The sequence below is a fragment of the Rhipicephalus microplus genome, chromosome 3 (genome assembly GCF_043290135.1).
Source record: "Rhipicephalus microplus isolate Deutch F79 chromosome 3, USDA_Rmic, whole genome shotgun sequence".
NCBI classification, from domain to species: domain Eukaryota; kingdom Metazoa; phylum Arthropoda; class Arachnida; order Ixodida; family Ixodidae; genus Rhipicephalus; species Rhipicephalus microplus.
In genome coordinates, this window is record NC_134702.1 from 208,482,721 (window position 1) to 208,496,982 (window position 14,262).

Sequence of the window (14,262 nt, forward strand, 5' to 3'; positions counted from 1 at the left end):
TCCCTAGTAATGAATTGAGCCCCGTCGCTGTGGTCTAGAGGCTAAGGTACTCGGCTGCTGACCCGCAGGTTGCGGGATCGAATCCCGGCTGCGGCGGCTGCATTTCCGATGGAGGCGGAAATGTTGTAGGTCTGTGTGCTCAAATTTGGGTGCACGGTAAAGAATTCCAGGTGGTCTAAATTTCCGAAGCCCTCCACTACGGCGTCTCATAATCATATGGTGGTTTTGGGACGTTAAACTCCACATATCAATCAATTAGGATTGAATTGAATTTGATAGACCTGTACTGCTGTATTTACTGATTGCACTATTTAGAATGTGCATTGCATTAGATCTGATTCAACCTTGATTGCTGCATTTGCATCCCCACCTAATTTGCACACCTCTAAAATATAATTTTTTGCAAAAAAAAAAGGATAACTAATACTCCCGTACTCTGTGTGCGTTGCCTTGACAACGAGTAACGGCAATGTTGCAAGAATAGAGCCATACCGCAAAATTTTCTTTCTTTCTTTCTTTTTCCGATGAGCACATGCAGGTTTGTATTTTATGTCTCTGGACTCCAACACTTGAAGTGCAACGGAAGTGCTCGGACGGCTGCAATGAAAGCTGGGGACAGCGTTTAAAGTGCCAAAGTTTGAATATGTGATGGCAAGAAAGAATCTGTCAAGGTGCAACAGCTACCTTGATTCCACAAATGAGTCACGGATGTCGGCACATTACCTCGATTTACGCACTCTTCTGTGAACGTCATGCTAATAAATAATTGCAGATATATTTAAACAACCTCAGGAAACTTAAATTAGAAAATTTCCTGAGGTTACACAAGTGCTAACCTTGAAACACAAGCTACCAGCAATAAGTGTGTAGCTGAGTACGTTTGCTGTTGCATCACCAATAATAATAATAATAATACAGTGGAATCTCGATGATACGATCACGGCTAATACGAATTTCCGGATGATACGAATTTTTCTGTGGTCCCTGCCGAGCCCCATTACTTTGCAATGCGCTAGAGTATGTTTGTTACGAATCGATTTTCTGCCCCCGTCGTTTGATACGAATGAACGCCGCCCCACTGACGGCCGCGAAATGGAACAGCGCTCAGCCGTGCGCCGGAATGCGCGCTGCGCCGCCGGTTTGGCATTTTGCCAACGGTGCCAGCCAAGAGCGCGTGGCGCCTCCAACATCGGCGCGCAGCGTGCGCAATATCGGAGACCTCGGAGACTGCTTGCGCCCTTTGATTTCGGTTTAGGTTTAGAGATGGCGCTGGCCACGGTTTCCTTTCTTTCTCTGTTTTTGGGTGCGGCGGCGAGGACGCGACGACGCGGCGGACTGCGCGGGTCAAGTGGGGCGGTGACGCTTTTGTTGCTCTTGTGCTTTTCCTCTTTCTCTGCGTGGCGTTGGACGGAGTGGTTGCAGTGCTCTGCTTCGGACGCGTTCTTTGTGTTTGCGACATTTTGCCTAGTCGCAACGAGCTATGTCTCGCAAGCGAAAAACACTCTCCTTTAAGGAGAAATTAGACATCCTTCGAAAGGTTATGAGGATCCTAAGAGAAAGCGGACGGAGTTGGCTAAGGAGCTAGGCCTTGCAACGTCAACACTGAGCACAGTTGTTGGACAGCGAGAGACCATAATGAAAAACGTGCTTTCATTCAACGTTCAACGCAAAGCAAGCGAAGACCGCTCAGCACGTGAAACTTGAAGAGACTCTCCTGACTTGGTTTAAAGAGGTAACCGCAGCTGGCGTGAATATCGATGGCAAAGTTTTGCGGGAGCAAGCCGACGAGTTTGCACTTGCTCTGCATATCGACGGATTTCGGGCCTCAGGTGGGGTGGCTGCAGCGCTTTAAGACTAGGCACGCTCTCGTTTACAAAAGGGTCTGCGGCGAAGTGAAAAAAGCTGACGAGGCAGTTGTCAGCCACTGGTTAGAGAAGCTGCCGTCACTCATTGCAGAGTATGAGCCTCGTGATGTTTTTAATGCTGATGAGGCAGGTCTCTTTTTTAACCTGCAACCCGAAAAGAGCCTCTGTTTAAAAGGCGAAACATGCAGAGGAGGAAAAAAGCAAAGAGCGTATTACTGTGCTCTTGTGCTGTAAAGCCGACGGATCGGAAAAGCTTAAGCTGACCGTAGTAGGAAAGTTCCAAAAGCCTCGGTGCTTCAAGCGCGAGAGTCGTTTGCCGTGCGTCTATCGCGCAAACAAAAAGGCGTGGATGACAGCGTGTTGTTTGAAGAGTTTTTGTCACTCCTTGACAGGAGGATGGCTTGTAAGAATCGGAAGATTTTTCTTTTTCTTGACCAGTGCGCCGCCCACCCGAGGCAAGTGAATAAATGCTTTTCACGTACTTGTGCCTGGATGAGTTCACGTCTGACTCTTTGTTAATTTAGGTAGTTTTATTTGTTCCGATGATACGAATTTCGGCTAATACGAATATTTTTCGTGACCCCGTGAGATTCGTATCATCGAGATTCCACTGTAATAATAATAATAATAATAATAATAATAATAATAATAATAATAATAATAAAAGGGATGCGTAGCCTGGCAACCTTCTGCTGATGGTAGTTCTAGCCTAGACAAACCAGACGGCCTTCAAGCCGAGACAAAATCGTGGACTAGACAAACATGCATAAATGAGAAATGTTGTGGTTCGAAAGTGAGATTGGCCGTGTGATATGTAAAAGCAACACATATCAAATAGTGCATGTACCAACATGGAAGCTGGGGAATGCTTTAGTCAATGAGAAGGACAAGTTGCCGAGCAGGGATTTCCTTCGTCTTGTTTATGCCATAGGTTGCCGGAATGATGACAACTAGTGCACCAGTGAAACTGGTGATTTCAAAAGCTAAACAACACAAATATGACGCCACGAAACAACGCGTGGCCTCGACTGCCCTGTATGCAGAATCTACAGACCACCAAATAGACTGGTCAAACGAGTGTGTTCTGGACAAAGAAAAAACCCCCATCTTCCCACGGGGAAACTCGAGTAAATGCATCACACAGTGGTGGGGGTATTGCGTGAATGTTGCGTAACTGAGTACAGTTTGGAAAAGATTATTGTTATTTCGTGTTTATTTGAATTTATTGAATGAAGGGGAAGCATTGCCTTGAACGAGTGGTGGGACACCTATGTTGGGCTTTGCCCCAATGCTGATTGAAGGTACTGTTGCTTCCATCGCACCTTTAAGAAAAGCGTCAAGTCAAGCGAAAGCCAAGTAAAGATGCCCTTGACTGAATTACGAATGCCTGATCCAGTGTCTACATATACAGGGTGGCCAGTGAATGGTTGTGCAGCGCGAACAGCCGATTTTTTACAAACAGACACTGCCTGCGTCGACCTTGCGAGACGAGAGAGATGGGGGGGGGAGAGCGGCAGTTGGCACAAGGCGGAAGCACGCGGCATGAGACCCGACGCGCAAGCATGCGCAGTAAGGTGTAGACATCACTGCCAGCGCTGGATTTGCGAGTAGGTGTGACTATAAAATGCTTCGCACCTAAAAGAAGCATGTATCATGCCTGCACCTGGAATTCAGATCGAGGCTCATACCCTCAACAGGAGTGATGGGACACTTCTGACAATGTACTCTTGCTGCTTACGGGTGCCTTTCTTACGGCTTTTATTGTGAACAAGGCTCTCTCCAATATCAGGTGCCAAAACGTCTGTAAACTTTGTGTTCAATGGGTCAATGTATCCTTGCGCGTTTACACTAAGAAGCAGCAGTCATGCACTGTTCCTTTTTTTTTTTCGCACTTCTTCTAGCAGCTCACTGTAGTTGCAGTTAGAAGAGTGACTTGAGCTTTGATCAATGGTAATGCTTATTTTTGTGATGGCCGCACAGAACTGCAGTCAGTTTCCATGGTTTTTGAGAAATTCCCCGACTTTTTCAGGTTTTCTAGGTTGGTAGACACCCTGAACTTCTGTGGAAGCCCAACTCCTGTGGCGGACAAGGACGTCTTTCCTTCGAGTTTGGAATTCCAAGTCTCCCTTGCAGACGTCAATATATTAGAAATTCTGAAATTTTGGATGCTAAAAATCTTTGGCAGCCGACTTTTCAGACTTCCTGTCCAAATTCCAGGTCTAGAACAGCGTTACTTGAGTCTCAACCTTTGCCACATCTATCATATCCCTGTTAGAACCAGCGTTCTTTTGAGTCAATGCAATGATGACCATAGCAGAGCCTGAAAGGCTGCTTTGCCGCCTTACGAATGTGTGATAGGGTGAAGCATATTTAAAATTTGAAGAAGCCGCTGTTAATTGAACGTTGATTGTATGTGTTTAGAATGTTCGAATAGTTCAAATAGTAAAATAAAACAGTGCAAGTTGAATCGAATAGCAAACACTATTAAAAATATCCAAATTTCAAATACTTGTACAACTCTATCGATAACTGCTAAATCTTATTTCTGCATGCCTCTTAATGCTCCCATCAAAATAAATAAAAGTGTGTTGCAGCACAATTTTTCAATGCAGATGCAAATACAACAGGCTGGTTTCAGGCGAGATGAATGAGATAGCACTCACCCCCGCTGTGTTGTACCTTCTGGATACGCTATCACAGTCTTTTGAGAAGAGTCCTATGCCACCATCTGGAATGGGCAGGGAGGCCAGCTCCGATATGTCACCTGCAAGGGTACACAGCAGAAACACCGCTGACAATCAGGCAAGGTGATTGAAATCATACTGAAATCCATCAGGAGTTGAAAAACATCACAGATGTGCCATTAAAGAATATGCCAAGATAAGCTGCAAGTGAAACATACATGCTTCTTCTAGTCTTAAGAAATGTCTAAACAATTAAGGCTTACCAAACTTCGCATTTCAGAATTGCAAAGTTCTGCAAAGGAACACTGTAATACAGCAATACATGTCCACAGCTACCACACAGGGCTGAGGAGAACACATGTCTTGAACACCGCACCATTTCTATTTTGGCACAGGGAAGCCTAGATATATTGAATCTGAAGGGAATCACAAAAGAGTTCTATATTTAGGCACGGCCACTGGATAAAAACAAGGGGTGGCCTGTTGTGTTGCGTTGCCGTCAATGGGCAACCGCATCTGGGCAGAGTTGACAGTTTCGACTGCTTTTTTGGGGGAGAGCGCCGACACTCCACCCATCAAAGCGGATGGCACTTCGTGTTTCAATGTGGCTGCATGAAGACTTGTGCGTGTCCGCGTGCTTTTTCATGCAGTTCCTCGTGCTTTTTTTTCTGTATGCGATCCTGTGTGGGGGCAGTTTGCCTCATGTTTCTTGTGATCGAGTACAATTCCTTGATGCACGCGTGTGTGGCAGATAGTATTTTGGTGGTGTGATGCCGCGAAGCTGTTGTGTGCTGCTGAGCAGCTCAGACGTGAAAAAAAAGACGCTGCTTTGAAGTACACTCAAATTTCATTATAAGAAAGTTGCATCTTACACAAAAATAAGTTTGTTATATTCTAAAATTTGTTATAAAGGTTTATTCCTAACACTGTAGCTATTGCAAGACTACTCTTCATTTACTTTGTTATAACCAATATTTCATTATACTCAGGTTCGTTACAACCAGGTTTGAGGGTACAACGTGATCCCCTGCAATATGCAGTGCTGAGAAGTGTATCAGGACGCATATTATTTGTAACAGAGCAAATATTTTTGTGTCACAAACGAGAGCTGAATCTGACGCGCGCCGTTTCCTTCAGACGACAGCATCAAATAACTGTGCCAAGCATTCTCTTCCCAGGCGCGGCCAACGAAAGAAGAAAACAAGCATTAAAAGACGCCCAGGGCATGCCCTTACCTTCTACACACGCGACAGCTAACCAGCACAGATGACGAGAAATCAAACATTGAAGCAGGGCCTCTTTTGGGGGCGACCCTGTTCGCAGATGGACCGGCGAGACAAAACCCTTTCCCCTGGCTGCCGCCCTTGTACGTATGTGCTACGCGCAGTACAATTACTTGGAATGTTTGCAAAACCGGGAAGGATCCAAGCTAGAGGTGTCGGGGGGTAAGACAGATGGTGATCTCGGCTAACAAGAGTGACGTTTGAGCGGCGAGAGTGAATCGTGTAGTACAATAAGTTGATGTTGAAGAATCGAGTTATGACACCGCTAAAGTACTTTGTTGAGAGTGTCGCCGGGATGATGACCAGCGCTGGAGTTCGCTTCAGTGTTTCCACGAAGAGAAATTTTCTAGACACATTTGCAGAAATGTGGTGTACATGCGTGTGGCAAATATTTGCAGCCGCTAAGTTTTCTTGTACAGTTTATAACGCATGAGATTGCATTTGTAGCGCGGTAAGTTTGTTCCCTTTGTTTTAAATACCTTCTAAATAATTTTGTGAGTTGTAATTTGTAGCTGGCGAGTGTGGAAATTTGTGTAGTGCCTTTACTGAAAATATATATTTTGTTTGTGTCGTGGACTCCTGGTTTTTAATCCTGTCTTCACGCAACAACCGAAATTGTTGTACACTAAAAGAACCTGCATTTAAATCGTGCGTGCTTTGGGGGTGCGTTTCAATGGGCCGATACGTCAGCCCTTGGAATCTGCCTGATGATTGCCTCCCCAAAAACGGAATCGATGACCCTTTTCATTTCAGGTGAGTCAAACGGGCAGCATTCATGGAGAGTATTGAGGCGTATACTCCACGAATTATTGGCCCTCCTAGGGCAAACTTCACATATGTGGTGTAATAGGTGCTCCTAATAATGATTAAGAATTGAACCTGTGATGTTCAGCTATGAAACGCGTTCTTTACGCCTACTGTCCCGCGTAGAAATGCATGTGAAAGCATTTCTCCTGAAAGGACTGTTGATACCAGAGCGAGTGTGAGGTTAAAACGGCCCGTCCCTCTACTTCGGCGGCACGCAACAGGCCGCAACTTCTTTTTTATCCAGCGGCAACGATTTAGGTAATTGAATATACAAAATATGCAGTAAAACCTCGTTAATTCAAAGTTACTGCGGACGAGAGGAATCTTTGAACTAAGTAGATTTTCAAGTCCACAGAACCAGGGTTCATAGCCCCTGAGTGAAACAAATTCAAGGGTTTTCAAAGACTTTCAAGGACCTAACAAATACTTTTCAAGGACCTAAAATAACACTTGATGTAACAGAAAATGACAACACCACTTTTTACAGAATGAAAATTTGTTCTTTCATTTTATTTGCATGGTTGGCACCATCAACGCACTCAAGTAACCACGAACTGTAGTCGCTCAATGTGTTTCGTACTCGTCATGCAACAATGAAGGGCAGACTCCCCATTGGATAACATGTCGAAGCTCTTCCTACATGGGAAGACTTTGCCTGATGAGAGTTTGATGTACTCGGTGCAGTGCAGTCTCTTTAAGCAGCAATGCGTAACCAAGGTGGCTGGAGTTCACACTTGCCCGGCTTAGTTCTACCATAAGCGACGTGACTGCGAACATTCGCACACACTTGAACAGTCTCCACAAAAAAGCCAGGATTAGCTCCGTTGCTGCTGTAACCACGCAAGCGCTACCACAAGAGTACTCTTCACTGTACTACAATACTGCAACAAGGCTAAAGAAACGGATTGGCTTGAACGGTTTTTCTGGCTTGATAGCACATAGTTGCCAGGCACGTAAGAAAACCCACCAATTTATGGCTGAAGGAACTTTGATTGACAAAATTCAAGAGCTTTTAAGAACATCATACAAATTTAAAGGAGCACTGACATCAAATTTACTCATGCCAAGATTTTTGCGTCAGGGAGTAGTTATAGACCCCGTAACAGTGATTCGCGTCCTAAAACGCAACTAAGGGATGAATAACTATAACTTTTATTGATTTGTATCACTGGTATCCAGCACTATTCAAAACTGCCGGCAATCCTGCCATTTTTAGCGCTGGGAGCACCAGCAGTGACGCTACCTCGCCTCCAGATCACGCCACAGCTGACCACTTCTCCACAGATATGAGTGACGTCAGGCTCAGCTGCTGTGCAAACATTTCGTCTGCTTGGCAGACACATTCAGTCATGGCTTGTCACCTGCATTGTTGCCGTCGCCGTACAAAGTGTTGACTCGGGTTCAATACGATAGTCTGGAGCTTGGAATTCCTGCGATTCACGACGTCGTGAATTAGTTTTGCTTCGATCAACTTTTTGCAGAACAGCGATTTAGAAATGGACGCCATTTCAAGCAGCACTGCAGAGGTGTCCGAGAATGCACGCTTCAGCTATGTTCGCTCGTGTGTCTCAGTTAGCTATATTGGTGTGTTTTGGCGTGCAAAGCATTCAGGTATACGCAGAGGGGTCAATGCAATATAGCTATCACGAATGAGCATCAGTGGAGAAATAAAATAGGTTTCCTGCTTGCCACATTTTTTTTTAGCGCTTCCAGATGGCCCCGCTTATGCAGTCTCTTATGGTTAACATGGTATTGCCACTTTTATGAGGATGCAAAGTCTACAGATGAACTAAAATTCAACGATACCTGCGTGTTACTTGTTAGTGATAATATATGACTACACGCTGTTCCTTTTGGGACGTTAAACTCCACAAATCAATAAAATCAATACACGCTGTTCCACTTTTGATAGCTTGTAGTCGTGTTGATGTGTAACACATACGTGATGAAAAGACACCCTCAATGCACTTTTTTCGTGCTTCGAACTAAACGACTGCAACTAACCTGCAACTCATAATGATTCCCCGACATGCTGACCGACAAGCACCCATTTAATCATGCTGCTTTCTTCCGCCGTTCTTTTAAAGGTGATTTTTATTTTAGTAATTTCACGAGATCATTCAAACCGGTGCGACGAAGATCAGACGCGACAAGCGAGTGCGTTTCTGCGCTTCGGTGCCATGATAAGAACACTTGAATCGTACACGTCATCGCTACTAGGGCTTCGTCACTCAGGATGGTATTTGTGGAATGTATCACACCGAACACGTAGCACTAGTGTCGATGTCGCAGGGCAGTCTATCTTCCGTTTTTTCTCCTTAGCTTTTCTACGCTGTTTGACATTGAAATAAAATAACATCCACGCGATGGATGCCGTTCAAATTTGGCTAAGAAGACCTATGCATACCAAGCGATCGAATGATGGGCACATCTCGATTTTCAAATTTGATGTCAGTGCTCCTTTAAAGGTTTTCAAGGCCTTGAAAATGCTATATCGAAATTCAAAAGTTTTCAGGAGTTTCAAGGACTGCTACGAACCCTGAGAACATACAAAAAGAGAGAAGCAAGGAACTTAGAGCTATTCAAAGTAATCAGGGCTCGTTGTTTGCCGAGCTGGCTAGCTTGCGGCTCCAATGTTTTCCAACAAAAGCTGTATCTATTATCGCCGCAAACACGGGAAGCGGTGGGCCTCGCTGCTTCTACGGAAAAAAACAACAAAAAAAAACAAAACACAAAAAGCTATCGTGATCAATCAAAATGTGCGCCCGTAGAAACAAGACATCTTTACTGCAGCACAGAACTTCCTGTCTCCCCTTCGTGCATCCAGTCAGTTACCCTTAATGATCTGCGGTTATCCTGCCTACGTGCTACGTGCCCGGCCCATGTCCATTTCCTCTTCATTTCAACTATGATATCCTTAACCCTGATTTGTTCCCTGACCCACTCTGCTCTCTTCTTTTCTCTTAAACTTATCACTATCATTTTCCTTTCCATTGCTTGCTGCGTCATCCTCAATTTAAGCTGAATCCTCCTTGTAAGCCTCCAGGTTTCTGCTGTAGGGTTCATTGGATATGCCAATGAACCCTACAAAATAGACTTCAGTTATTCTGACTCAAATGAGCTTAACCTTATTGCCTGTTCAATTTTAAATGAATACCCTGGCCACGTCAATACATTTCAACAGGACCAAACTTTTTTGTCAACTGCTTCCTGATGTTGACCTTTGCAAGATAATGCAAACCAGACGGCTAAGCAGCATGTGTTACATACACACTCTATATGTTCTTTGTACAAATTGTCAGCCCATTAGCGCTTTATATAGCATCAGTGTCTGTCATAGTGCAGCTTGGGAAACTGTTAATAGATTGAACATCCTAGCAAAAATTGCAATTCGCAGCCTGCACTATAAATGACTACATTACCATAGTTACAAATATCTAAATGCTTGTAGACCTAATGAACACCAATTATATCACATATTTGCAACAAAAATGGACCTGCTGTTACCTGTCCCAAAAAATGTAATGAAATGCTGCTATGTTCAAGATCACAAGATAGAAACAAGCATAACACACTTTTATACACTGCTAACTTTATTCTCCTTGAAGTTCCTTTTCCTCAGTGATACAGTTTTTCTGGCTTTATGATCACTTATGGATGCACCTCTATTTTGTTTCACCACTGCGGTTCAGCACTACCAAAGCTTCGGGGTGTAACAATGCCACGGGCTTCTGCAGCCTAACGTAGTCCCACGTACAAGTGCCTACAGGGTTGCCTAGAATTGGCGTTTCTTTGGTGTGTTATGCTACATTGATACAAAATAAGTTTATTCGTATTCACGTTTATTTCATACGCATTTAGTTATTTGTGTCGGTTACCACTGATAAAAACATGGAAGCACTCATGCAGAAGTCACCACCCGTTTCGATCTAAATTTGCTCTTGCTACACGCCCACTGTGTTGACAGCAGTAAAGAAATGATGAAATCAGCCACCAGTTCGTTTTATTGCACTGTGAGACTGAAGCATGAGGTATGTTTGGTCGATATTAGCGAGATATGCTGCTTGCTTAACTGCACCTGTTAAGCCCAACACGTCGAGGCAGTGTTCGGACTGTGTCGTCAGAGCAAAAACGCTGCATCTCCAAATATCCAACGAGAAACTTCGCACAGCATTCCGTGCGCATCGGATCCTCCTTCGATGGAAACAAAAAAGAGAGAAAAAGAACATTGCAGCAGTAGACGCGAACGAATGCGGTGACGGAGAAACGGACATACCAGAGCCACGAACCAAGTCGGAGAGAAACAGCCACAAAGTGAATTCATCCACCTGCACGATATTTTACCGATCTTCAGCAGAGAAACAAATTCACCCTTTCTGCAAGTTCCCAGTTTAGTAGCTTGTTTAACCGTTTTACTGCCTTTTTAAGTTAATAAACTAGGCATAATGACCACAATTCATGGAGCAGACGCTGTGAATGCGGTGAGCAGATGACACAGTGTGAATGAATACATGCGTAGGGGCTAAGTGTCCTTCCTATTGGCTGAGGCACCTGTAGCCTCTACAGTGCTAAAGGGAACTTCTGAAACACGAGTATAAGTTGTGCTCCAAAAGCAGAGCTGTTAACCTGACGAGCTCTGTCTAAATGGCATTGCTCAAGAAGGTCTGCAAGATGGTGTTTAAGGTCAAGATGCTGTCCTATTTTTGACCTGTAGAAATTTTTCCTGGTCAACAAGCAGCTGAATACCATCTCACTTTGTATGTGCAACTCACACTAATGGGCCTTGCACACATAAAAAAAAAAGCGACGCATATGTTTTCGGCACCTAAAATAACTCTCCCCTGGTGTAAGCTTTTTTAATGAAAGTGGCATCGCACAGCAGCAGCAATAATAGACTTGGGTCGCAGTCATGCAAGAAATGAACCTACGTGAACTTGCCCTTCCAGTATGCTCCACCCGCAATTTTATGATGGTGATGCCACTGCATGTGAGCCCTCTAATAGGGGCGTTTGCCAATGCTGTGAGCCTGGTTTCGGTTTCTGTAACTTTTGTAGTATGCAGGCAAATTTTCAGATTCAGTTTATCATAAAAATGTGTGTTCTAAATTCAAGCAAGAGTTCCATTGAATCTTGCTAATAGGTGTCTTGTTTGTTTGTTATCTTTTAAATTTCACTTGAAAAACTGCTTGCTCTGGGATAGGAAAAAAAAAAACGAATCGAAAACTGCTTTGGATGCATTTAGAAAAGTCTACCATATATTCGCTTTCTACAAGGAATGTGCAAATATTCAAAATTTCGAATATTTTTTATGTCATTTTTTGCTTTGCACAGGAATTTTCTAATTCGAACTTCTCAAAGACAATACAGTGAGCGTCTCATTAACAGGAACCCCTTCAGATTTTCAGTATGCTTCAACTCATCAATCTCATATTGTGGCAAAGCTGCCTTTTCGGCTTTGCTATGGTAACAACTATGTTCACTTGAGAAAACGCTGGTTCAAACGGGGATGATAGATGTGGCCGAGGCGGGAGCTAAATTAATGCTGTTTTGAACCTCAAATTTGGGCAGAAGTTTGAGAAATCAGACGCCGACGATTTTTAGCACAAAATGTTCTCCTTAACTCAAAAATTCGTTTAACTCAGACACGTGGCGCAGTCCCAGCAAAACTGTGTATATTTCAATTATGTCAAATGCTCGTTCGCGGCGTCTCGTTCGTGGACGCCGCTGCCTATCGCAAGAACCAAGCCTTCGCCGCGGTCGCGGTATCATCTACGCAGCAGACTCTTAACTCAGCCCCAATCCTCACCCGAAACCCCGAAGTAGCGGAGCAAGTAGCTATAGCTATAGCTATGCTCAACAGCAAACGGGAATTCATCTACAGCGACTCCAGGCCGGCCATCAAAGCCTTCCAACGCGGAGTCATCTCCGACCAGGCGTTACGTATACTGCGCAATGCGGACCCGAGTGCCCTGAAGCACCACACTGTCATCTGGTTCCCCGCCCTTCTCGGCCAGGTGCCGGGTGCCCTATCCAACCTCAACGAGATCGCCCATGATGCAGCGCGCGCACTTACCGACCGCACTTCCACAGGGCAACCTCATCTTGCTGGGTTAGATACCAATCGGGATGCACCAATTACGTACAATGAAATTACAAAGCACTTTTATTGGAACGCCGCATTTTTCCACCCCCAAATCCGAAACTTAACCGACCGCAGGCATTAACTCTACGCCTATTACAGACACACACGTACCCAAACCTTGCCACGCTTCACGTTTATTATCCCAGCGACACATGCCCATCATGTGGACACACAGCGAAACTCGCACACATGCTCTGGGAGTGTAGAACAACTCCTCCCGACTCTACCTCAAGCAAGTGGGAGAGATCCCTCAGGAGCTCACTTCTAGCCGACCAGCAATGGGCCGTCCAGCAGGCCCACGAAGCGGCCGCCAGGTACTCCCTGTCGGTCTCTACGTGGGAGACGCCCGCTACGCGCTAAGCGCGTCCTGCAGGACTGAAATAAAGTTTTTTCATTCCATTCCAAATGCTCGTTAAATCGGAGGGATTTAGACGCGCGCCAGTTAACTCGGACGATTCTAGAGAGGGCTATCAGGAATTTATGCTTTCAGTAGCAGACTACGGTTACTGAAAGCATGGAGTCCTGGCTCCGCCGCCGTTACCAACTGTGAAACCGAAGTTTTGAAGAAACCGAGACCAAACGTACAGCAGCAGAATATGATCATGATGATAGTGAATGAGGGCGGAAGTGGCCAGGTGATGCGAGTCACCACCCGGCGGAAGCGCTTGGGCCGCAGATGCATCCAGTGTCTGTGAAATGTGCCGCACATGGCACAGCTCGTGCGGACGACGGAACAGTTTGCGCAGCCGCTGCTACCCCAGCTGCCCGCGACAACTATGCTGCCGATTTCTTTGCATGGCGACTCCGCGCATAGCATGTGCGGCGCGGGTACATCAAAAAAGTTGACTGTTGGGCGAGTTGGCGCTTTGACATAGAAACCGTCGTTACGTTCACGGGCTGTATTTGTGCGCATTGATGATGCTTTGGCCATTGCTGGTTTGCTGACTGATGACATACACTCAAACCTCGTTATATTGTAATGGGATATAACGAAATACAGTCGAATCTCGATAATTCAATCTCGAAGGTGCTCGAAAATTTGTTCGAATTAAAAAAGTTCGAATTATTGAAAGCTAAGTAAACGAAGGGCTCCCCATGCAGTGGCGCATGTGCATTGAGCTAACACACGAGGGGGAAGTTTCAGAAGACTTACCGTATTTACTCGATTCTACCGCGCCCTCGATTGTAACGCGCACCGGGTTTCCACGACGAAAAAAAAAAAAAGGAAGACATCGATTGCAATGCGCACCAATTTTTCTCGTTGGCCCACACGGTCACACCACTCAGAAAAAAGACTCCTTTCGGGATCGTCTTCCGTTCAAATATGAGGTACGGGGGAAGCTTTTGCCTATCTGACGTGCCACGGAGCATTGCCGTCACTCTAGTTATACTGTGGCCCGATATCACGCGAACTTGCTTCGCCCCCTTTTTCTCGATGGTTGTGGTGCCAGGCATGTCGAAGTAAAGAGGCGTCTGATCGGC

General features: G+C 45.1%; 1 protein-coding gene across 1 annotated transcript in view; it reads right to left on the reverse strand.

Annotated features, from left to right (window-relative positions):
* The window catches only part of LOC119167550 (glycosyltransferase 8 domain-containing protein 1), a 50,627-nt gene that overhangs the window by 11,065 nt on the left and 25,300 nt on the right, over positions 1 to 14,262 (reverse strand). Inside the window, exon 5 of the mRNA XM_037419057.2 lies at positions 4,529 to 4,629. Within this exon, the coding sequence (XP_037274954.2) occupies positions 4,529 to 4,629 (101 nt within the window). The remainder of the gene's footprint in view (positions 1 to 4,528; positions 4,630 to 14,262) is intronic.